At 43.6% G+C, this 26,635-nt stretch overlaps 1 protein-coding gene across 1 annotated transcript in view; it reads right to left on the reverse strand.

Annotated features, from left to right (window-relative positions):
* plxna4 (plexin A4) overlaps positions 1-26,635 on the reverse strand; it is a 233,721-nt gene that overhangs the window by 23,738 nt on the left and 183,348 nt on the right. The window contains 16 exon segments of the mRNA XM_034074985.2: positions 1,416-1,575; positions 2,422-2,568; positions 3,383-3,449; positions 8,116-8,384; positions 10,770-10,912; positions 11,751-11,985; positions 12,673-12,819; positions 13,356-13,595; positions 15,464-15,557; positions 15,732-15,899; positions 16,383-16,519; positions 17,134-17,257; positions 18,649-18,800; positions 22,246-22,436; positions 25,085-25,181; positions 25,958-26,158. Coding sequence (XP_033930876.1) covers positions 1,416-1,575; positions 2,422-2,568; positions 3,383-3,449; positions 8,116-8,384; positions 10,770-10,912; positions 11,751-11,985; positions 12,673-12,819; positions 13,356-13,595; positions 15,464-15,557; positions 15,732-15,899; positions 16,383-16,519; positions 17,134-17,257; positions 18,649-18,800; positions 22,246-22,436; positions 25,085-25,181; positions 25,958-26,158 — 2,572 coding nt within the window.

The raw sequence follows: 26,635 nt of genomic DNA on the forward strand, positions 1-26,635 counted from the left end.
ATCAAACATAATAGAACAACGCGTCGAGCCCAAAGGGGGCCGTAAAACAATTTTATCCAGGAGTGTCGTCAAAAGGCTAAACCAATCTCTCCACTTAGCTATCACCCAGACAGGTTCCCCAAGGTAAGCAGAGCCCATCTTGGATTTAGGGTTGGTTATAAATATGCTATTACCAACACACAACAGGGGCCTGGAAGATCCTTCCGGCAATATTACACCATAAAAAAGCCCAGTGCGTGGTACAGAGAGAGAGACTGTAGATATTGGCAGACAAACAATCATGGTTGTTGTGCTCCAAAGGTGTACCAAACCCCCTGATCATGAGTTTTGCAGAAAGTATTGCCCCCTTTCATTTGACCCCTAAAGTCATTTGCAAATATATACGAGCGGAGTTAGATAACATTCTGACCTTGTGGAAATAAGTGCATACTGTAGCTGCCAAAAGGGATCATACAAGGCACCGAAAGCCTGCATTTGAACAATCAAGCCCTGCTTACTATCTTACTCAGAAAGAAAGAGAAACAGAAAGAAAGGACGCTAGGAAATGATTTTGTAGAAAAGAGATCACAGAGCGTCTCGATTGATTAGCTGATCAATCATCTGACTCAGACTCGAGTCAACAAGAGAGTGGATCGATGGGACGTTTGGGGAGGGGAGAGACTACTCTCAGACATCTGAGCCAACCCGGCCAGGAAGTCAAGTCTCCAAGGGTCTTACAGAAATCTACTTCTCAAAATCTAAGAAGACTTGTACGTTTAAAGAGGGGTGGGGAATCCTTTGTAAAAAATCGATGTGTGTCTAAGTTCAGCGTGCTATTCTCCAGACACATACATAGGAAGCGCTGCGTGGTTAGAAATGTGTTGACGAGCTGAACAGTAACTGAAAGCTTCAGCGAGACTACAATGGTGAACGGAAGAATACAAAAGATCCCATTATACACATAAATACATAAAGGAATGCAAAACTCTCCAATGGGACATGTTTTGATTGCATTCGGAGCACTTTATCTTTCCAGTCGTTTGATGTTGCTGTTAATTTCCCTACAGGTGCTAGTATTATCTATGGTCTTCTTATGTGTCGACTTTTATTTTATCCATTTGTTTTTAGGATTTTATGATTATTTTATGGATGTGGATATTACCTCTCGTTTTTATACTTTTGTTTAATATATGATGTGCTTTATGAGTGAGCGGTGTTAGGATTATTGACTTAATTAAACAAATTCCAATCCAACATGTCATGGCAAAGTATTGAGGCTGCAATCAGAAATTGATGGAAGCACTGCCATGGTAATTGTCCTTATCCTTATTCAGCACTGTACTGTAAATAAACAGTTGCACTAATAAATACATCAGACTATTTGCCTGCTTTTTTCGCATTATTTATATATACAGTATCAAGACGAGGATTAGTACCCAGGTCCATGTCGGAGGCTTTCAGGCGGTGGGAGTGTGGCACGTTCTTGTAGATGGCGTCCAGGATCTTCTCCTTCACCTGGCTGATGGTGTCGCAGTTCAGAGCCTTCACCTGGATCTCTGGGCTTTTCTCATTCTCTGGATGGATGCAGTTCAACACCTGTAGCACAAACACACATTATTATTCCCAGGTCTCTAACGATAGGAATTCTGGCAATATTGGTAACTGCAGCAGTCCATGTTTCTGAGATGAAAGGATATATTGTGCTTTATATAATGTATTTGTAATCGTCGTAGAGAAAGTGTGTGTGTGTGTGTTAACCTTGTTGATTGCATTGGATGTGTACTCAATGGAAATGAAACCATTCTGTGCTCGCCAAAGGGCCTTTGAGATAATTGCAGGGAAGAAAAAGATCATTCACCGGGGAAGCTGCTTTTTCATCAGAGGTGGAAGAGAGACAGCAGTGCGCTTCCTCAATTGATGAGCAGCAGTAAACCAGCTAATTATAATATTATTAGCATATGTATCAGTTCTGTCTCCAGGTGTGTGGAGAATTACCCAAAATACAAGAGGAGCTCCAAAACACGTCATAAAAGAGAGGGTCAACGTGTAATCAAGGTTCTTGAACGCTGTCAGGATTTAACAGTGCTGAGTTTTCCCATTCAAACACACACCTCAGATGACTGGAGAACAGAGAGGTTCCAGAAGGAGGATGCTTCATCGCCTCTCTCCATATGTCGCCATTCAAACATGCATATTCTGAAATGGTCTATTTCTCTTTGTCATTTCCAAGCCTTTCTCTTTTTCTTGACAGCTCTCGTACAGGAAGTGAGGTCGGCGCTCTTGTGCCCTCTGCATGTCGAGCGTGACAACGACAACTTTATGCTGCGTTGCTCATCTCATGACCGACAACCCATAACCACCCTGTCCCTCCCCTCTTCTCCCTGGAAGCATATTAAGTGTCCCCTTTCAGCCCCTGCACCGCGGGCCTGGTGAACCCCTTACCAGCGTCTTGTAGTCAATCTGTTGTCTGATGAGCTTGTCTTCGCTGAGCGAGTAGCGGGCTTCTCCTGTGATGGAGTCAATGGGGCCTTTCTCCATCTGCTGCTTGATGGCACAGAAGAGGGAGAAGAGAGGTTCGCCTGCACACTCCTGTGAAGAGAGAGAGAGGAAGACAACGTTAACAGGGAGGAAGACAACTTTGAAGCCATTCTACACTTGGATGACAGCAAAGTTTAGTAATGAACAAATGTTAGTGTGTTAGGGGTGTCAAACTCAAGGCCCGGGGGCCAAAACCGGCCCGCAACTTCATTGTATGTGGCCCGCAAGAGCTTGCTAAGATTATAATACGTTTATTATATGGTTACATGCCGAACATGCAGAAGCGCGTCGCCCATACACTACATGTCCCACAATGCATCTCAAATATGATTTTTTTTCAGAATTTGACTTTTTTCTTCCACATTTCTTTACATTTTCAAATTTTTTACAGATCTTTTTTAAAATCATTTTGTGACATGCGCACTGAAGAGACTTGCAATTATTTGCCCTGGACTTCTGCTTTAAGACGTAGTTAATTATGAAGTTATCCAATAATAATCCAATTCAGAGGCAATAATGTAATATAATTACATTACACATTACATTATTTTATATATATTATATATTTATATATGTATATTTATAGAGTTACAACCGGCCCTTTGAGTGCAACCATAATGCTAATGTGGCCCGCGATGAAATGGAGTTTGACACCCCTGCTGTAGGGTATTACTTCTTAACGCCACATCCATATCATCATACAGTATATTCTAGCTGAAATGAACAGAATCGATTTATTCAAGTCTGATCGAAGTCATGAAAAGTACACATTTCTTACAATGAATTGCTATTGTATCCACAATCTGCACATTTGGGAGTAAACAAAACCCTTGGCTCAATAGTGAAGCAAACATTGAAGATGTACCTTGAGAAACTTGTAGAGGAGGAACGTGAACCAGTTGGTCAGCATTTTCTCTGCAACAGACTCAGTCCTGCCAACAGAAGGACACAAAGCACATCGTGAACTTATGACCCGCAACGCTGTTATTACCACCATAAATATTCAACAAAGTCATCAAATATTCGTCTAAAAATGATGACCGCTGCTAATGAATAGGCTTTCGTTACACACATATAATTGCAAAGACATGGATTGAGTGAGCCTCTGCACATATGACGGCCTTTCAGCCAATCTCTCGGCTGGCTTTTATGTTCAGGCACGCCAAGGGCAGCTTGTCTACGGCGGCGGGGATTTTAATATGAGGCAAAGCAATTAAAAGCCTTTATTTGATCCCAGTGGATTGATGTCGTTAGGGGCTGCATGGGCCCTGTAATAACACTGGCCTCATTACCAAGTGCTCCCTTGCCTATTCACTGGACCAACACTCGATCCGTGCACAATAGAAAGTGAATGAATACATCTCCCTTTCTTTCTCTGCCTGGCATCCGTGCTCTACTAGTGTGGCAAAATGGTGTGTGTCTGCATTTGTGTGTATGTGTTGACCTGGGCCAACGGTGTGATTGATCCCGTGTGAATGACTAATCTGCATACATATTAACAACAGCGGTGGTTGCGAGGGGAGAAAGAGGAGAGGCAGGATCGGATATCCTTTGACAGCCACCTTCTTGACCAGCAGCAGGGGTGTGTGGGTAATCTGTCAGAACACCTCAGACACACACACACGCACACACACACACACACACACACACACACACACACACACACACACACACACACACACACACACACACACACACACACACACACACACACACACACACACACACACACACACACACACACACACACACACACACACACACACATCCCTCCCTCTGCTTTCAATGAGCAACAACCATAGGCATCAATATTTTAGGATTAGGATCCATTGTGTCCGTGTGTGTGTGTGTGTGTGTGTGTGTGTGTTTTGGTTTTGTCCCGTGTGTCAGCTGCCACCTGCAGCCCTCCCGCCTTCCTCCATTCAGACAGCCTCTTTAAGGGGCTCCACACACTGAGACATGAGGCGGGGGGGATATAATGTCCGCTGTGCCAGTGGGTTGGCTTGGCACCCCCTGCCATCATTGGCACAACACCTGGGGGGGATTAACTTCCTGTCTCTAACTGTGCCCGCTGCCCCCCCCCCCCCGCCCGTAGATCCAAGGGTCAACAAGGTCACTTTTCATCTTTTCTTTCATGTGTCCTTGCTTTCTTCCGTGCTCCCTCTGGCTTCCTCCTGCAATCATACACACTTCCAAATCCTCTCCATTTCCACAAATGTAGCCCATCTATCAAAGGGATGAAAGGAGCGTGGAGGAACGAGGAGGTGCACAGGGAGGGAGGGCGGGAGGGAGGGGGCAGTGGAACAGGAAAATTAGGAAAGGAATGAGAAGAAATGGCTCGGTCGAGTCTGGCTTTTTGCTTTTCTTCTTTTAAACTTGCCTTTCTCTATTCACTCCAAATAGACATTGTGTGCCTGTGTAAGTGGACAAGTGTGCCGCTGTTAAAAAGCACAAATTAATCCCACTGCGGATGTATTCAGAAATGACCGTGTGTGTGTGGTGTGTGTGTGCATGCTTCTGGCAGTGGGTGCTGTCCCTGCTGTAGTAAGAAGTCTTGGCACGGCCCCAGCAGTTTGCTTATGCTCCCTCTTCATCAGAGCGCAGAGGGAATGAGGATAGAAATGGCTCTGTGACGGAGCTGCTTTGGGATCTAACGTTTAGTATGACACGTTCCAAACAGTCTTCTCCAACCCTTTGCTAAGCTGCTACTCACAACACAGCACAACCTGCGCTGGGGTTAATACAATGAAATGTGCCGTGGCGTGTTGGCATGGTCAGGTGGGCCGTGCTGGCAGCCGGTCAGAGGGGCAGTGGGCGTGGAGAAGGATGGAGAGCGGAGGGGACTTCCTCCTGATCACTGATGAAGGGGTGTTGGGAAGGTTTGCTCCATCACACATGGGTTGGCCATAGCTCCAACCAGCATGTTGTTCTATGCAAATGTCTTTCTGCTAACTGTCACTTCCTGGAGTGTAAATCTGCTCATTTAAGTTCATTTCTTGTTTACTGATATGACTTTGGCTTAGCTGGGTTAACCGAACAGGTAACTGCATCCGAGTCTCTCTCTGAGGAAGATTGCTCACCCTGAGTGTCAAAACGTCTCACAGTGACGCCTAGCTGCGGACCTGTTTTCAACAAAGATATCTTTAAAGTGAACAAGGGGCTTTTAACCCCGTGCGGGGAGTGTGTGTCCGTGTTTAAGCCGAACCAAAGCTGTGATCAACACAAGAACATATCGGGCTTTCGTCTTTTGACCAATATTAAAACTGGTATTCTGACACATTACCAGCAGCCAAAGTAAACTTAAGGCTTTGTAAAATGGTGTTTAACTCTGTATGACAGGGAGAAGGATGGTGTTGAGGGGAGGCGAGTGAGGGGGTGGAGGAATGGAGGGGAGACAGGCGTTTCAGGAGGAAAGGGCTGAGAGGAATGCGACAGATGGTTGTGGAAGGCTCTCGTTAGTTAGCTTGCCTGGTGGTTGTGCTTCAGCACAGGTTGAGATGGGACAGATGGAAGGATGTGTGTGTGTGTGTGTGTGTGTGTGTGTGTGTGTGTGTGTGGAGAGAGAGCAAAAAGACACACACATGCACACACAGAGATTTCTTGGAAGCGGAGGCAGTGGGTAGCCATGCTCAGATGCTGTGCCAGAGACACCCTGCTCACGCACTTTAAGCATTGATTTAGCAATCAAGAAAACAGGGGAGGGGAAAGAGGGGAGGGGGGATATAGATTGAGCGAGCGAGTATAAGGGAGGAAGAGAGAGATAAAGAAAGGGATGGTGGCAAGTGGCACAAGCCTCAGAACAAGTAGAGGAGGAAGCAGAGGCGGTGTGAGGGAGAATAACACTCAGTGTGAGCAAACATGGTGAAAGAGAGGAAGAGTGAGAGGGAAGAGGAAGAACGCGGAAAGGAGGAGAGGAAACTGGTGCTATCTTTCCAGAAGCTCCATCTCCATAGCCTTATGCCGCTCTATCTGGGCTATTTCCAGCCGCTATCCAAGGACACGCCAGTCAACCCGCTCTATAGGGTGGCATAGCTTGATCACACTGCCTCATCACAACTGAAATGCATGCTGGGATGTCGAAGGACTAACACGCGCTTCTAAGAAGAAAGGACCAGATGAAGACAGTCTGATCAGTGCCAATCACAATGGTGCGGATGACACATGGGCGATCAAACCGCCCGCACGTTTGTTGTAAACATGGCTCTCTCTCCAGTGCTGCACTGTGATTGGCTCTCTCCCAGGTTGACTTCTCCCTCCGTGACAACGACTGAAAGTGTCATAGAAGACAGTTTGTTTGACTCTGGTTCAGATTTTAAGAACAACCATGCTAATATAGAAAGGTAAAGCGCACATTTTAACGAATGTGTGAATGTATCACACGAGATGTATTGTCATCACAATATTGGAGAATGTTTTTGCGCATGGCAGTTTCTCCTCACATGGTTCAGACCTTGCACATTCAAAGCAATAGTGCCATGTAAACTAAGTGCCTTACTTGGTGACACAGCGTTAAGTGTCTCCATTGTCCTTGACTCCCTTTCCCTGTGCCGCTGTCTCTCCTGCTGTATCTCCAGGATCAGCCGTTACTCCATTGTTTAGTGGCTGCACCGAGCTTGGTGAGCTCTTGCTGCAATTAATTATGGCTCCTGTGCCCAGACAACATCAATCTTCCTCTGCATCACCGAGCATCGTCTAAACGTGCTTTCATGAGATGAAAATTCCCATGGTACGAGCATCCATGTCAGTCCTCTTCCTATGATATATGCTTGTCGCGTGTGTGTGTGTATTTATTGGCAGGGATGAGTTTTTAGCCTGAGGGAAAATCAGCATTGTAATTGAAAGGAGACTAATTAATTTGGAAGGTGCCTGGCAAATCATCGGGGGGTGTCAAGACTTTCCGGTTGACCCCCGAGCAAAACAACATACACGTCCATATGTATGAGTAGACATGCGTTTACACACATCAGCTGAAAGGCAGGCGGTTTACTCAAGTAACCATAATCATCACATGTACTACACACTGCGGGCAGGCAGTGTAATCCCTTACAATGCTGCGTTCAAGTGCGTGCCATTAAAGCTCGACTACAAACCCAAGGGAGGAACATGACTGTGTCGAAGTGCAAGCTTTCACTGTTTTCCTGCTTTTGTCAGAAGTGACTATTCCCCCCCCTCTTGAGCTATGTGAAACTCTATTCAGTGCTAATTCATCATAATTATGTTGCTAATGATGTGGCATAGCAACGCACTCTGGTGTCTCTGAGACAGAACAGGCAATCCAAGGTCACGGAGTTAATCCAAACGTGGAACAGACGCAAAGAGAGTCCAGCCCTTGATATTAAAGTGTTTACATTAACCAGTACACACGTTTATCCCTATCCCCAACCCAGCACAAACCCTATGTTTCCAGAAGTGGAGTCTGTGTGGCAGGTGTTCAGTGTGTACATATAAATCATAGGGAGATATTTGGTTGAACTGTTCTTTCTTAATGCATCCTCTGCATCTTCAAAGGTCACTACCAGCTGTATGACTTTAGCCACCTGTTAGAAGGGTATAAGAGGTGAGTTAAACTCGGCACATCTTTTCCGGCCTGGTCCTCACCTTCGTAGCAGCAGCTTGGGGTGGTTCTTGCTCTCAAGGTTGCGGTCTATAAGGTCAGACAGCAGGTGTTTGAGGACATCAGTGGCATACTCCAACTTGCTCTGCAACACTGTCATGATAAGTGAGGCCACGTTGCCACGGTCCCTCATGGAGAAGCCACGCTGGGCCTCCAGAGTGCGAATAAAACACAGCAGGAAGACCTTGTTGTTGATGAGCTGGCCGAACAGCTTCAGCCCCTTCTCCACTTGCTCCTGCCGGTAGCCTGGCACCTGTGAACACATCAGAAATGTTCATCTGACAGGGACACATTGAAAATAACGAGGAGTGGAACAAGTACAGAATCCAGGTAACACATTCAAAGCCATGTCATATAAACCCAGTTCCTGTGGATGCTATATTAGCTTCCTGCATCCCTAGTCAAATACGTAAACATGGCTGACTAAACACAGTTTTATATAACATATAATCATAATAAATACATTTTGATCAGGTTCATATATGTGCTTTATTAACGCCCGTGAACATGTATTAGACGTAATAATTGAATTCAGGTCTGGTTTCTCTAATTGAAAGTGCAGGTATCAGTTCATAAATCTGTCCTCATAAATAAGGAGGAAGAAAGGAGAAACAGAATGAGAGAAAGACAAAAAAGCAACAAGGGAGATAAGGACTTTAAAATCGTGCAGCTTTTGTTGCATTTCGTGTGAAGGTTGAGAATAAAGGCAGGGAAACAATCGGTCTCTTGCGGGAATGCTTATTATGTCGATGGTGCCGTGTGCCACACTAATGTACGTTGAAAGGAAGAGGCAGTGATGTGAATTCCCCTCGCCTGAGCCCACAATGTCCCTGCACCATTTATACTAGGCACTTCGTCTTTTCCCGTAAACAGCATCCATTGAGATTACGTTTTTTTGTATCTGTCAAGAGCACTTGTGGTAAGACGGCATGTCTTTGTACCCAAAGCAGCTGCCAACCAGCATATGTTCTGTCTTTTACCTTTCCTGGAGGAACCTCTTGTAATCTGCTGGGAGCTATTGTTAAGTGGCAAGTCTAATTTAATACGCCTGACAAGATGCATACAATGTCTGTGCTTCAAGTGTTGGCATTTTCCTTGTTTGCGTTTATACACTATGAGCTTGTGAATGAAAGCACACAATAAGGAAGTCTTGAACATGTTATTGTGAATGTTTTGTGCTTTTGTTCTATATAATAAACTGTAAGTGTTTGCAGGTTATAGACCAAACAAATGTATTATACTCTACCGTGGAACAAACATGGATTATGGAGACATGTCCTGACCTACACACAATTTTCACAGGGTCACTGGGATATTTGAGTTTGGAAGGCAGACAGAAGAAAACAATATGGCAGCCGCTGCTGAAATGGAATTATTTCCGTAAAGATCAAGAGGGAAATGGGGAAACAATCATACGAAGCAGCAGGCAACATGAGATTTAGAGGTATAGTCAAGTTGTTAGGAAAATAAATTGTCGAGGCAAGGAAGTCCTTTTGACTCCTAAGAACCAACCTCAACAGTAACCAGGAATACATATAATGTGAAAGGGTAGAGCTCACACATGCCAAACTATATTTTAATATTTTTCCTTATTTTAACTGACTGTGAAAATCCAGTTTTGAAAGAGTTTTCTCACCTATGCTCTTTCTTTCTGAAACCCACAGTCAAAAACGTGACTTTAAATGATCTGACACATCAATAACAATTAGGCAGCCATAAACCGCTTAAGACAAGGCGCCTGCTTTTTTCATTAGGCTTTAATTCCATATTATACTCCTCATACAGTTCCACATTTACACCAATTAAAACATCATTAATATTGCTTATTACTGGGAAATTATCATCAGGGATCGAGTGGCCAATCCTGAGGGCAGTGGAATGGGGGTCCATCATTCTCTTAATGGGAAAAGACGACCTGCTCAATTACGGCTGTCTATCAATGTCACTGCCGACGATGAATCAACTGCTTTTTTTTCTTTTGCTTTCTCCCACTAATTGACTTTTAATTTGTTTTTGAGGTGGAGAGAAAAAAAACGAGCAGCTTCTCATATTGTTTGAGTTATTAATGAGAGCGCGCTCCTGATTTGAGGTTGTCTTGTTTGTTTTTGATAAAGTGTTTGTGTCGGCTGTCAAAAGGCTTTTGTTTACCAGACAGCAACACAACAACCTCGGCTTCAATTTCACCTACTCTGACCCACCACATTGTTAATTTGCTTGTTCGTTTTGCTCTCTTTTCGAATAGGGCTAATTGCATCGGGATTGTTATGTGACAGAGACGGAAGAACAGGTACACATACTTTCCATTGTCTAAATGAATAGGAAATTGGTATCAACTTCTTACAAATAGCTGTCCTGTTTTCAGAAATTCTTTGAACGAAACACATCTAATGGAATATCTATTTAATGGAAATGCTATAGATAGCATGTTAATTGAGAACGTTATTCTGATGTCCAACATTATGTACAAGTTACTTTTCCTGTGACCCAAATAACAATCACAATCTGACACATGCAGAATTTGAATATGTCAGAGATCCAGCTCTGTGTTAGGCAACTATAAAGTGAAAAAAGAGACACAGACTAACGCAGGAACAATACATAATACAAGTTGAATAATCAGAAAACCATTCCACCACACCTCCAGATCTCTGAGTACAGGATGCTCCTCGATGCCCGGGAATAGGACCCTCATGGTGTAGGTCCTGTAGTCCAAGAAGGGGATGCCTGCTCCGTCCAGATCACTGGTCAGCTCATGGATGTCCGTCTGGAGCTCTGCGAAAGCTGATGGATAAAAGCATACACAAAGCAGTTATTTGTATATAAATGGTAACGTACGTTAATATAGCCCCTTTCTAGTCTTCTGTTTACTCAAAGTGCTTGTACACCACATGCCAACATCTACCCATTCAGACACTGATGGCAGGGCAGCCATACAAGTTGCTTAACTGCTCATCATCTAATCCGGTGATCATTCACACACACCAGAGGCTCAGCCTTAGAGAGAAGTTGGGGGTTCAGTCTCTTGTAATGAAACAAGCCTTCTGATTGGTCTACTGGAAAGATTCAGTTGATTTATCCATAGAAACAAGCCCTCTGATTAGTCCATTGTAATGAGCCCTTTGATATCCCAATTTAAACCAGCCCTCTTATTGGTGCATTGAATCACGCACTTTGATTGGCCCATTGAAACGAGCTCTCTGATTGGCCCATTGAAACAAGCCTTCTGATTTGCCCAACAAAAGAAGCCCTCTGATTTCCCCATTAAAACAAGCCTATTTATTGGACATATTAAAACAAGACTTCTGATTGGCCGAATAAAACAAGCCTTCTGATTGGCCCAAGGATGAGCAAATATAGCAACATCATTTTAGTCGATAGATTAGACATTTAGATTTATAAAAGCCATGGCAACACTGGATGCGTGCAATACTTAATACAATTTACGCTGTTGAGCACATACTCAATTGTTACTCATCAATTAATCAGTTCATTCTGCGAATGCTACTTGTGTCAACGGAACTATATACATAATTCAAAACGTTTCTAAGGTAGAAAAGTTAGTTGGATCTATATAAGAATACATTCTATTCCATACAGTAAAACTGCATCAACCTCTTACCCTCTTTGCACTCCAGAGCCACGCGGGACTCCAGGTTGTCCATCTGCATCTGCAGCCTCTTCAGGGTCAGGTCACTCTCGCGAGACTTGCGCTTGTAGGCAATGAGCACCACCACGATGAAGAGGATGAGGAGGGCTCCGGCTGCAGCAATGCCAATGATAGCTGTGCTGCTGAGGGGGCTGTCGGACATGATGTGGACCACACCTGGGGAGAACTCGATTCCACCCACACGTGCCTTATGAAGGGGACAGATCATCACAGATCACAAATAATGCATGTTGTATACACAAATAGAGAAGTTAACTCAAATATAACAATTGGAAAAAGGTTCAATAATGTTACCTTCAAGGCTAAGGCATTTCACTTATTTGTGAATGCTAATAAAATATTGCGTCTATGAATCTCTTTCAAGGTCTTTAAAGCATTTCTGTTTTCAAAATGAAGATAAAATCCCAGACAGATATATTGACTTTCTATTTAGATGAGTACACACTTCTGTTCATTTGTGCATTTTCTGACTGATATGTGTAACAGTAATGTGTCCATCTTTTCTGATGCAGGCTTTAGGTGGTAACATCAGGAAGCACTTTGTTCAAAGTGGTCCCTTTTAAAACCACAAATGGAAACACTATTGAGTTTTCCAGGGCCCTAATCCTTTTTATTGAAGGCTTATTTGTTTGTCTTCTGTCTGCTTGTGGGCAGGAACAGGAACCACACAGATAATTGGATCAGAGCTGTAGACTGTCTCAAAGTGGACAAGCAGATAGATAGAAAGCAACACGAGGAACGTCCGTCTGTCTGTCTGTCAAACTGCTGATCGATTTGTAGGACTGTCTGCCTTATATCTGTCATGTGTATCTTTGTATGTGTGTGTGTGGGTGTGTGTGTCTCTCCTGTCTTTGTGAGCGTGTTCTGGACTCACCAGGACCTTGTGTCGGCCCGTCAGGTTCGGTGACTCACAGAGCAGCTGGGTCTCTGACACTGTTAACATGCAGGGCTTCTCTCCAATGAAAACTGTGTAGTTCAGCTTTCCATTCCCAGTATTGGTTGGTGGAAGAAAGTTCCGCCCCTGCAGGAATGAATTTATGCATAAATAAAGACTTATTGTAGGAAGGCAAACACATTTCGTATTTATATCAATACTGGAATGATGCAAAATGACATTGCATAAAACACGTTAAGGGATTCTTATAGTCTATAACAGTGTTTCTCAAAATGTTTCATACCAAGGACCACTTAACCAATAAAAAAACACTCGCGGACCACCTAACTCCACAAATATCCCAAAACACATCGTTTTTCTAGAACAGATTATAAATCGCCTGGAAATGGTACAAACAAGTGGCAACATGTGTGACGAAGGTGTTGCGCTGGGCTATATCATGCAATAGAAAGTTAAACTTAAGCTCGTTCCATTGCGGAGATATTCCCGCGAGAGTGCGGAAAACTTAAATGTATTTATTTATTTCAAATGTGAAATGTTACCAATATACTCACGGACCACTAGGGGGCGCTCACGGACCACCAGTGGTCCGCGGACCACACTTTGAGAAGCACTGGTCTATAACATGTAGTCAATACATACAGATGCATCTATCCTCATACCTTCAGTATAATGGGGGATCCAGGTTTGAGCTCCAGCACCCCCGACACACTCAGAGGTTCAAACTCAGGATTGGGGTAGTAGATAAAGTTGCTGTTGTTGAGTGCCATCAGAGCCATCACGTCGTCCAGCTTGAAGCCGAACTCATCAGGCCTCTCAGGCACTTCCTGCTGCCGGGCCAGGCTGATGGACAGCTCCGGGGCCTGGCACAGCATGGTGGTGGGGCCGAGGACCTGGCACAGCTGGAAGAACACAGACCAGAGGGGAGGAGTTATATTTATGAATTGATGAATGAATGTTTTAGCAAATAATAAATCAGAGCTTAGTGAAAGCAGAAAAATGCTGGAAATTGACACAAAAATAAAATGAACATGCTTCAGTTTGGTGTTTTCAATCGTAATGAAGATAATGTGAGTGACTTTGCATTAATCCACATTAGTAACTCGGCAAAGGAGGTTACATTTATGTTAATGTTTGTTTGTCAGAAAGAACGCAAAGAAATAGGGAGCTAATTTGAAAAAAGGAAACGGCCTTGGCGGAGGTCTGTCCTCTCCAAGTGCCCTCCCATTCCATATCAGATTGTAGGCTGGATGTCAGTAAACCATATCCTCAGCTCATAACAGAGTTTCCCTAACACCTCTCCATGCCTCCTTGCAACTAAATCTTTGGAGCATGCAATTTACTTTCTGCATCCAATCTGAAGTTGGTTTGCATTTTGATGTCACAGGTTCACATTTCACTAAGGCCACTGGAGACCCCGTTCCACGGAGAGGAGTTCCTTCATTTCTAAAAGTGCAAAGGAGAACCTGCTGGAGTATTTTCCTCAAAGGAAGCCACCAAATGAGGAGGGAGTGTGTGCCGGCTCATCACAATCCGGCTTTGATGTGTGAAGATTCAGGAGTGATAACTAGGTCTTACCCTTCCTTCATTACCCTCCACCCTCTCATCACTTCTTTATTCCCTGTCCTGTGATCTTTTCTCCTTTCTTTGACACATTGTTGTTCTGTCACTCTTCTTTCTCCATACCACTTTGCTGCTCAATCAAGGTGTCTCTTTGATATTTTCTGTTCTTTTTGGCCCTCGTCTCTCATTGGCCATGTGATGTGATTTACTCATTTCCTTATGCACATCTCTGAGCCAGTTGTATACACAATAACAGATTGTCTGATCTGCCATTGGCATGCCCTTCAACATCCCCCATACATCTCCATTCCCCTCTGTCCGTCAGGGCATCAACCAGCAGCATTGGTCTCATCCACATACATGTCTGTCTCGCTCAAAGACCCTTCCAGTGTAACCTCTGCCATGCCGCCACTCAAACGGCTGCCCGTCACTCTAATTGGCTCTTTCCACATCAGACTGCACTAATGCTCAAAGGTCTCCAGGACGTCTCCGACATGTGTCGTGCACCGCTGCAGGAAGGGAACTCAAAACAATACTTGTCTCTGTGCACACATGTTGCTTCATCTCAGTGCAAAGTGAAATTGAGCAAATTATTTCATGGAATATTGAACTTATTTTGGGTCCAAGTGCAAACTGCCTGCACACTAGTGTCATGTCAAGTGCAGACATACAGTATGTGAGCACTAATGTTCAACGTGGTGCAAGCTCATGCTCAAATGGGCCATGGAGATAGCATTACCACCTGTTGTCACTTCCTTCAATCAGATCACACAGACCTTGTGTGGCTTTATCTATTCTCCCCTGGGGAAAAGGATAAATAGAGGGTACAATACGTGGATAAGGGCCAATCACTGTGCTTTCATTTCGGTGCCAAAATGACCTATTGTTACAAAGGTGTGGAGAGGAAGTACAACATTCACTATTAAAGCAACTGCCAGCTGTTGATGTCACTGCTCTGGGTCCTTCACTCATCTACCTAAAAGTGGCACTGGGGCTTTCAGTCATGATCTAATAACGATATTACTCTGACATGTCTACAGCCATCTGTCTTTGGAATGCCAAGCAGAATTACAAACACCATTATCTTTACACTTCTCAAACAAACAATACATCTTCTTCAGGTGATAAAACGTGTATTTCTTGACCAAGATGAAGCACAAGTCAAGTTCTTTAATCATCCACACAGTTTGCGTTTGCCATGACTTACATTGAGTGTCTCGTGGTTGTTATATTTGGCTCTGATGAGAGGGGTCTGGATAATGTCCAGGTTAGTTCCTGTCACAGTCACGGGGGTATATCCACTGTGAGAGAGAGGGAGAGATGACCGACAACAACGTTGAAAGGATAGCTCAGATTATTTTATTTTATATATAAATGACTCACTAGCAGTGATACGGCTGCATCAGTATCTATTTGCAGTAAGTACATTTTGTAAAAGGACTGTTTACTGACTGCTATCTGCCCGTGTGCCGTACCTGTAGATGCTCCACTCAGGCTCTATCTTGGTGATAGTGGGGTCTTCAACATACTCAAAGCGCAGGTCTTTCTGGAGATGAGCCCTGTCGATGTTCACAGACACAGACACGTTTCCGAATCCATTCTGGGACGCATGGGTGCGACAGGTGAGCCACTGACCCCCCCTCCTGAAAAGAACATTCAAATCAGTTAGTTATTGACTTAGGAGTGATCTCTTTAGTTGTGTATCACTGTGGGAGCAGACTGCTACACAATTATACAAATGTCATAATTAAGATGATGGAACGGTTTCTTAAGTGAACATGGATAGAGAGTTTTGCCTCAAAATGGAATAGCGCATTGATCAGTGTTAAATCCTTAGTAATAATAGTGCTATTTTTTAACTTATTATTTAATAAAATGCTATTTAAAATGCATTGTAACATATCAATCAAGCAAAAATCCAGCATTTCCAAAACATTCCTTGAGCGCAACATTTTTTACCTTCCAGGACATTTAATTATCGACTTAGCTTATGTGGGAAATAAAAGGAACCAGCAAAGATGAGAACTGTCAGAGGGTATAAAACCCTGCAGTTTGACTAACACAAGCTTTGACTGAGCTTTTAATTGACTGCTTGAGTGTGAGTGGCAGGATCAGCTGTGTCTAACCTCAGATAAGTGCACGGCTGGTCCTTAAACATGATTGACACGTTGCTCCCAGCGTCAAGGTGGCTGCCGGTGATGTTGACGATGGTTCCCCCAGAGACCGGACCTCGGCTGGGCTTCAGGTTGATAATCCTTGGGATCTAGGCAAAAAAGGGACAGAGTTTGTCAAATAATATCCCTTTAAGTTTTAATATATACCTTCACTTACTAATCCCACTGACAAACTACACTATGGTGGAAAGCTTTAACACAGCAACAGCTGACTGGAAAACAGACAGTAAATCCTCCTTCAGTTCACGTGGCCTTCTTATAATCTCATCTCCAGTCTGCTGCGCTGTGTGACATCTAGACCTGACTCATATAATTCTGTACAGGGAGAAATAAACCTCGGCCATCGTTATTAATAGCTGGCAGTAAAAATGTTAAAACGCCATAAAACCAGAACATAATGGTAAAAACTGCAATTTTATTTCCGTGTGTGCGAGTGATGCTGATTAATTGCGGCCAGCATGGGTTATAAAAGAACACAGAAAGTGTGTTATGTGTGTTTTTGTACGTGTTCATATCAGAAGAATGTGTTGTATTATAACCATCAGTATTTCTTTCTGTGCTCATTAGCGACTGCCAGTTATGTCTCACTGCTGATAAACAGATGAGAATACTTAGAAGGAGTATGAGTATGAATGAGTATGGATTACAGAAAGGCAAATCCAATGATGATACAAAATACATAGATTTTTCTTTGTATACTCACCACAAAATAGTAGTTTTTGGAGGACTTTGCCATGAATTCTGGTCTGCACTCTCCAACCCCGACACAGACCTCCGCGTTCCCAGTGTACTGGCTCTTCTCTGCTTTACCCATCTCACACACAATCCTGGAAACACAAATTAGCATAATTGTAGATATAAATGCCTTGAGAAAGTCTATAGAAAGTCCTTCTGCAGTTGGTTTGTCTTGCCAGCAAATTCTGAGCAAATTGTGTAAAAAGGAATGGACCTAAACCTGTTAAAACCTTAATAAAATAATGTATTATTTGGCAGAGACTTCACCTCTCGAACACTGCCAACTTGTGGAAGAAAAGGGAAAAGTCTACCATTTACATATGACCTCAAATCCAGCCACCTCTTCTGCTGGGTCAGCACTTGCTTAGACTGGCACACAACTTGCTTTCTTAGCAGAAGAAGCCCTGGGGTCTGCTGATAAGCCAACTTTTAATCTAGTTTAAATAATATGACAGATGGCACCTGTGAGGAACCAAAGTTCTGGATTAAACTCAAAATGTCAACTTCCTGAACTGTCTAAAATGATTATGGAGCAGAGCGGGCTTGAGTGAGTGGATGCATGTGTGTGTGTGTGTGTGTGTGTGTGTGTGTGTGTGTGTGTGTGTGTGTGTGTGTGTGTGTGTGTGTGTGTGTGTGTGTGCGTGTGTGTGTGTGTGTGTACACCTGTGCTGCTATACAATATGGATGCCTGATGCCTGCATGTCCATATACTGCAGACATTTATTTGACTCTATTCTGCACTGCTGTGACTTGAAGCTGAACTTCTGGTCTATAGATATTAGGCTTATTTAGCAAGAGGTTACTGATTATGTGGTAGTCTCTCTCTATCTTTCTTTGATAGAGCATTACTTACTACTTTTTTTTTTGGTGCCTCACACACACACACACACACACACACACACACACACACACACACACACACACACACACACACACACACACACACACACACACACACACACACACACACACACACACACACACACACACACACACACACACACACACACCCTGAGGTGAGTTCTCTGGCGTAGTATCATTGGTCAGGCTGACTTGTTACAGCTCAGTGTGTGTGCTAACAAAGGGAACATAGTGTTGTGCCTGTCTGGAGCCCTGGAGGGCATGAAGTGCTCAGCTCTGGTCAAAGAGCTTTCAATAGGATTATGTCAATTCAAGTGAGAACGGAAACAGTCTGTTGGATTCAGGATTTCACTTTGCTACTATTCCAAAACACGGTTTGATTTCTCCCTATGGTTTCCGTACAGCTGTAAAAGCCTATCTCCCGAGACATTATCTACATTGTGGTCGATAACATGGTGAAGTCCTACATCAGAGCATGTCATGTTATGTGATCATAATAGCTGCTGCCTCAAATGGGAATCATGGTCTACAAGATTGTACACAGAGACTCGAGGAGGATGTCTATTTGTATTACACAGTGATGCTGGTGTTCATTTGGTCGTCAATGTAAAATGTGCCTTACTGCTCAGCAGGGATGTAGCCCTCTCGTATGGGGGTGCAATCCACCTGGGCCACCTTCACGTTGTCCTGGATCTCTCTGAAATCCAGGCCCAGGTTCTCGCCACGAATAGTCACGAGCGTGCCGCCCTCCCTGGGCCCCCGGAGAGGTTTGATCTGTTGAAACGTAAATCATGATTAGTGATTTTGAAGACGGGATTTTGCTTGTTTTCCGCAAATTACATATTGCCTTGCAAAAAGCCTTTTCCTGGCAACACAACTTGCACCTATGAAGGAGAGTTTAATTTAGAAGTCAGTAAAACATGAAATAATCAGTATATAACAGGGGTGATATAAATGCTACACTGCTTTTTCACATGGACTAAGATACAGTATCTTCACGGTGCGGTGCCTTACAATGTTCCTATATCTTCCCGTGTTGGGCTCTGAAGAACAATAGCTTTTCATGTGTTTTTAATATGTTCCAGTTCATTGGGATAAGTGATTAGTGTTTTCTGTTCACCCGTTTTATAACTCTCTGACGTAAAAAGACTTTGCTGACCACTAGGGGGACCTGAGCCATTGCTTTGGAAAAGAGACGGAAAATGATAAAATAATATCTCCACTGACAGCTAAAGGGGTCAAGAGTCAGGGTCACATGATTGTCATTTCTCAATCTTGTCTTCACAGAAAACCATGACGATATACTATTTATGATTAACTTTAAACTTGGCGCTGGGTGACATCTGTGCAGTAATCACAGTGTCCTATGATTGATCAGCAGCATCTCATTGTTGATGAGGTCGTTCCAACATCCATCAGCACTTTACTCACACAATTACTTGTTGGCCAGTGAGTGTGTATTATGGCGGCTCAGATGGATGGATGTTCGACGGACACAGAATAGTCTGTTTCCATCTGTCTCTGTCAAATAGTCCTCCAGTAAGGGGCCCAGCTTTCGTGGTGCTGTTTCACCCCCCCCCCTCAAAAAAAAAGTGATCACAAAAAAAGAGGCTGACACACTTGTTGTTTCCCTGCTTGATTTTATAGTTTGCATCGTGCGCCCCAACGGTGTTCACAGAAGAAGAAGAAGAAGTGATGTAAATTAACCAGCTGGGCGGGACAGGGAACGATCCAATCGAATGACAGCGATGACCTCAATCCCGGTCGTACACAACAAGGCGGCCATGTGGGAGACAGGGTTTAAGTATGGTTCAGCGTCTCTGATTAATAAGTCTCCCTGCTGATATCCTAATGAAAAAAAAGCCTTCCAGGAATGGGGCTACAACACAGGCAATTAAAAGACTGCCCAGATGCATTGTGGCTCTCCGTTTATTAGATAATATGGAGGATTGCAAGGGACAAAGAGTTAAAGAGAAATAGAGAAGGAGAAGGCAAAAGAATGAAAAAGAGGGAGCGACGCAATGAGGCGTTCATTAGATGTGTGACTTTGACAAGATAATTGACGGTTGGGTAGAGGCAAACACTTAATCACTTCACTTGCTCTCTTCCGTCCGTCTATGAGAGTCTCTCCCTCTCATATTGTTGATGGGCGATGTCATTATAATGAAGCGTATTAGAATGCATTAGAGTCACGGTTGTCTTGGAAAAGTCCTCACTCCTCACCCACTGACAGATTTTATGGGGGACGTGAGAAGGCTGCAATATGTCCCCGCTGCAGCCTCGGGGATGTGAGCAGAAATACAGGGCCTGTCTCCAGGAATAAATCCACTGCCCGCAGGGAAGGCACACAGTGGAGTGGACCCATGACAAAGTGCAATGTCGTGATGGAGAGTCTTTAATAAGCACATCGAGAGACAACATATCACCATCCTCTTCTCACCTTCTTCAACATTTCATTTATTTTGTCCTGGATACAAATAATCAATATGGGCATGGCTACTTACAAAAAGTAGAGTAAAACAGAGTGTCCAATGATTCCAGACCTTTCTCTTCTGTGTCTGACTATCCTGCTTTATTTAGGGAAATAAAAGGAAGATGAAATCCATCAGGCTAACATGATCCGTTGAGATGCAGGATTATATAATATGATGGGGTTTGTAGTGGCGCTTTCTGTGAATATCCACCAAGATCAGCCACTTATCTGTATGCTGGTCTATGCAGGATGGTATAGGGAGAGGAGAGTGGACAGAAGAGAAGGGATTATCCTTCTATTTCTGTATCCTCCTTCCTTCTCTCTGTACAAACCTATCACTCCCCAGGACACCAGAAGGGAATCCCCCTCTCTGTCTTTCTATCCACGCTTCGCTAGTCAGTCACCATCTGCTCCTACCTCTCGTTCTCGGAAAAAGCCTGCAGAGATGACCTGTATATCCATCATGGGGATATGGGGAGGGTCTTCCACCACCCCTTCAGCTTAACATGGCTCTATTCTGGCTCAGTCTACCCATCCGTCACCACCTTCTTTCATGTAGACCCAATCCATCCTCATCTCCCTTCGTCTTGGCATCTTTCCATCCATCTTTCCTTTGCATCTTTTTATCCTTCATGTCGCTGACCCGTATCCCTTCTGCTTTGCCCGTTTAATATGTCTTACACAGGTCAAGTCCATCTGCCTTTCACGGTGTCTGTGGTTTTCCGGAGTTTACAGGGTTAAGTGGGGGTTAAGTGACCATCTGGTTTGAGTTGATCGAGAACTAGCCAGAATGAGAACGATTAGTCTCCTTTCTAGGTCTAACATGGACAATCCTCCTTTAGTGTTTGTATGTCCACTATAACAGTAAGATGGTGAGTCAATTCTCTCAAAGAAATGTCAATGTGAAAGTCACAAAAACAATAAATAAATACAAATAAGCGATTTTCCGCTTACAGTTTTATTTATTTTAATATTTGACCCTAATGTTGGGTCTGTTGGCCCTTTGTTGGATAGGAAAGGGATGAATAGAGGGTGTGACATGCAGCAAAGGGCCACAGATCGGACCTGAAGACGGACCTGGTGAAAGGACCCAGACAAAGTAGGTGGGGCTGGACTGCCACAGGCGAGCCACTGGGGAACTCACCCCTTACACTTAAGACAATATATTTAAAAGACCTGTGATTATGGTTTATCACTTTGATACAGTAGACTGTAAATCGTTCCTTACACATGCTGTCAAACTAAATGCTTGACTCACTCTTCAATCATGTTAAAATGACCAACTACCACGCTGTCCTGCTGATGAATATATGCTCCCATCAGTGCTCTGTTATGAAGTACTTACGTATACGCATCAAGATATACTTAAAGTACCAAAAGTACAATTAGTCATTGTGCAGATTGGTCCATTTCAGAATAATATATATATGATATGTTTTCTAATTATTGATCATTAAAATGTTATAATGACTTTGTATACTGCAGGGTAGCTTGTGAATTTACTATTTAAGTTTAAAGTGTTATATTTCACATCGTTAAACAAAATCAGAAAAGTAAATAAAGGTACTAAATAAATGTAGTGGACATAAATACACTATTTACGTCTGACTAGTAGTGGAGTAGAAACACAAAGTAGCAAAATACTCAATACAATTCCCTCAAAATTGTATTTAAGTACAGGACTTAAGTAAATGGACTTTGTTACTTAACACAACTGCGGTGATGTGTGTTGTGGTGTGTGTGTACCTGTGTGATCCTCGGGTGGGTGCACTTGCTGTTGATGCCGTTGTGCTCCAGCCACTGGTTCTCGGGGTGGGGGCAGTGCTGCTTGAGGGTGCAGCGGTTGTCTCCTTTACACCACACACATCCAAACAGAGGGTCCGCCTTCAGACACAAACCGCAGCTCCCACGCTGGGCGTCGCACTTGTACAGATGGACTGTGCAGGAGGGAGGAAAGAAACAGAGAGAACGAAAACAAGGAGGAAGGAAGGAGGTAGAGAGAGAGGGAGAAAGAGTGGAAACCTCAAGTAAACAACCTTTGTAAAACTGATTACAGTGCAGCTAATGTATGCAAATGTATTTTGCGCAAAAGCCTCTAGAATGACGGACAAACACTTCAAAACACACACCACACCAAATCTCTCATTGTCTGTCAGCTGCTGTTTGAAATATGCGACAGGGAACTGAACATTTAGAGAGATACATTTGTTGATATCTTTGTCTCATTATTTCTCCATCTATCATCAACTCTATATACTCCCTCCTCTCTTTGAGTTCCCTTCCCTTCTGCTTCTCTCATCTGCTCATTCACCACATATTTAACATATCATCTCCATGGCAACAAGCCAGCCATTTTCTTTTTAATTGCCATTAGATGCATGTGTGATCTGTCCATCAAAAGATGCCCCCGGAGCCGCTTCCTCTACAGGCAAACCAAGGTATGAGGATGGTGAGAAGGATTCTCTAGTTCTAGCATCTTCTCTTTTCCTTCAAACTTTTGTTTCAATCAATCAATCAATCAATCAATCAATCAATCAATCAATCAATCAATCAATGTTTATTTATATAGCCCAATATCACAAATGTTACATTTGTCTCAGTGGTCTTCACAGTGTGTACAGAATATCAGTATGACAATACGACACCCTCTGTCCTTAGACCCTCACATCGTACAAGGAAAAACTTCCGAAGAAAACCCACAGTTTAAAGGGAAAAATGGGAGAAACCTCAGGGAGAGCAACAGAGGAGGGATCCCTCTCCCAGGACGGACAGACGTGCAATAGCTATGCCGTGTGTAAATTGAAAAGATTGAAAAGATTCTCTTTTGATTTTCCCATCATGCTCAGGGATATGTTTTGTACACTGTATTTGACTCAGACACATACATTTAGAAATGTTGCCTTGCAGCTAGTGCTGTCAAAATTATCGCGTTAACGGCGGTAATTAATTTTTTGAATTAATTGTGTTAAAATATGTAACGCATTTAACGCATGTGCAGAATGGCCCGCCCCATACGTGCCACCAGTGGCAGCGCCAGGGTATGGCTGGGGTAGGCTACACCCATACCAAGAAATGGCTTAGCCCCACCATGAACAATGATGTTAAAGTAAGCAAAATAAGTCTGCCAACTCGCGCGGAGTAAATTGCACAGACAGCAGTTAGTAAGATTGATTTCAGTAGCCACGGTTTTGAAAACTTTTGTCACGTAGTGATCGTCTTCTTCTCAATAGAACATCTTTGATAACGGCGTGGTGTTGTTGCAGGAAGTCCCGACGGAGAATACTTTTACTGTAGTACAGGGGTGCCCATAACTGGTACGCAGGTTATGTGCGTAATCTGAAATGCGTACCGTCACTTGTGTCACAAAGCGCATTTGCGTACCGACGTACTTGTGAAGCTTTTCCAGAAGGCGGTTAGATCACCGGACGACAGAGTCGGTCTCCGTGTGCACAGACAGGGCTGCTGTTAACGTCGGTCTGTACAACGGACTTGTGCCAAAACTACGCCAACCGGCTGCGGAGGGAGACTCCCCCCCCCCTTCACCGGAGAACTGCGCTAAAACAGCTGACCACAACGTTCACACTCTGTGGTCACGAAGTACGCGAGCCGCCACCGATTAAATTTGTAATCGTTCGACAGCCCTACTTGCAGCACACTCCGTATTTTAACAATATGCCCGACTCTACTGCCTTAGGTTAAAATAAGTAGTTTTCCTGTCAAAGAACTACATCCCCAGCATGCTGCTGTTTCCAGCAGGGATCACTCACAGTGGTGGATGCTGAAAGACTCACATTTCAGTCATCCCACATGAGACGTAAGTAATTGGATGGTTGGACAGAATAAAACGAAAGGCAGCATTTATATCAAGATATTGATTTGTTTATACCGTTCCTCAGCATGAAACAGTTATTTAACTTTGCTTATTTCAGATTTAGTTATTGCTAAGCAATTTGACATTTGTTTGTATCAACATGTATTGCCATGACTGCTCTTCTGAAATGTATGAGAACATAAACAACTGGAGTTGCTGAGATGAGAGCAATTAAATGAAGGAAGCAGACAGCAGTGCCGACGGAGATGGATAGTTTGCCAAACTCTGTTGATAGAAAAATAAGGGAAACAAGCTGAAAATAAATAATGTTTTTGAAAATGGTATTTAGAGAGCTGAGCCAAACAGTGAAGTGCAGAAGGGAACGAGATCTACAGAATGTGAAGCGTAAGAGAGGATGTGTTAAAGTTAACCACTCTAAACGCAACATCAGGGGATGGATGCTGCACATAGCCTGTTGCCATGGAGACTCCAAGGGCAACAATAGGGAAGCAGCAGCTTTCCTGTGTGTGTGTGTGTGTGTGTGTGTGTGTGTGTGTGTGTGTGTGTGTGTGTGTGTGTGTGTGTGTGTGTGTGTGTGTGTGTGTGTGTGTGTGTGTGTGTGTGTGTGTGTGTGTGTGTGTGAGTAAATGAGAGTTTATGGGAGAATATGACAACTATGTGTTTGTGGTTTCTAATAAAGCAGTGAAAACTATGGAAGGAGCTGAAATGGACTCACAAGTGTGGGTTTGTGTCCGTGTGTGTGTGCATGCTTACCTTTGTTGTTGGCGGGGTTGTCAATGGTGAAATCTCCGTTCCAGATGACGGTCAGCACCACGGGAAGACTGCTCATCTCCATCCCATCATAGAAATACTATCACCATGGCAACCGGAGGGGGAAAGAGGTAGAGACGTTGAAGAGGGTATGAGAGAGAGAAGCCATTGAGCCTCTTTAAACTGCCTGTTATCCTCCAGTCCAAAAGGCTCTGATAGAACAATACGGTTCTGAATGCAAAACGCATCATCAACAGGTGGCTGTAGACAGTCAACAACACACACACTGAACTCACACACACTGAACTCACAACAAATGGAATATACATACTAGAGAGCTTTGGAAAAAGATAATTTTCCACTTGGCTCTATAACACTAGTAGCAGGAGGGTTTGCTAAATTACAGTGTCCCTTCTTCTTCTCTGCTCAGTCACAGTACAATATTTGGATCGTACTCTGATTATACACACAGAACCTGCAGACTTCTCCAGACTGTGACATACGCACACCCAAAGGGATGAAGATAGACAGGAAGATGAGATGTTATTGTATCAACAGACGATTAGCATCAAGACCAGTAAAAAGCCTTTTTCATGCTAGTCTTTCATTGCTGTCAATGTATTATGCAGTCAGTGAATGGAGCACGATCGCAGGCTGCGAGGGGAGAACGAGTCAGCCTCGTGTCTCATCAGCCCACTGCCTAGCTGGGAAAGGAAAAACCAGTCAGCCGGAATCAGTGTGTGTGGCTGTGTGTGTGTGTGAGAGAGATTAAAAAGATGTTTAATAGGAACACTTTATAGAAATGGGGCATTCAGTGATGACATCCCAGAAAGGCTAGCCAGTAAGACACACACACATGCACACACTCGTCCTCACCGATGTGTTTTGACACTGCACTGAGGAGCTGTTGAAGCGCAGGGCAGGAACGCGGTGCTCGCTCCCCTGGATGGTCAGCAGACACTCGTACCCTCTCTGACCCGACTGGGGCTGGGGGAGGTTCTTCGCCCGGAGAGTGATGGGCTTCACCACGTCCACCGGCACCAGGATCCTGTCTGCAGGCAGCAGCTGGGGACATCCCTGGAAGAGAAACATGAGTCCTCTCAGCAGGTTTTATGCATCATTACAAATGAAATGGATGTTACTTCATAAGATCCTGCGATGTCTTTCTGCACTCGAGTTATTAGCAGTTCAGATTGTCTGTCACCTGAGGCACACGGTGAAATGCAAAACTCTCTTTTATGGATTATGGAATGACCACACAGTCTGTAGCTATATTATGTAAAGCTTTATGACATTATTCAAAATATGTCTACAGGCTTATCAATTGGCCATAACATGTGCATAGATACGTCAGATCATATTGGAATGATGATTTATAATTACCTCTCTGTGCTGACATGTTTGAGGACCTACAAATACATGGTCTTAACTCATAACTAGTTTGACCAGTGCTTTATTATGAATGAAATTACGATACAGGAAATAAGTGACTTGTAATGTTTAAAACTCAGAGGGAGGTTGCGGATTTGACCAGGAAGATATATTTAAAAAAGT

Source organism: Pseudochaenichthys georgianus, chromosome 23 (genome assembly GCF_902827115.2).
Source record: "Pseudochaenichthys georgianus chromosome 23, fPseGeo1.2, whole genome shotgun sequence".
Classification (NCBI taxonomy): domain Eukaryota; kingdom Metazoa; phylum Chordata; class Actinopteri; order Perciformes; family Channichthyidae; genus Pseudochaenichthys; species Pseudochaenichthys georgianus.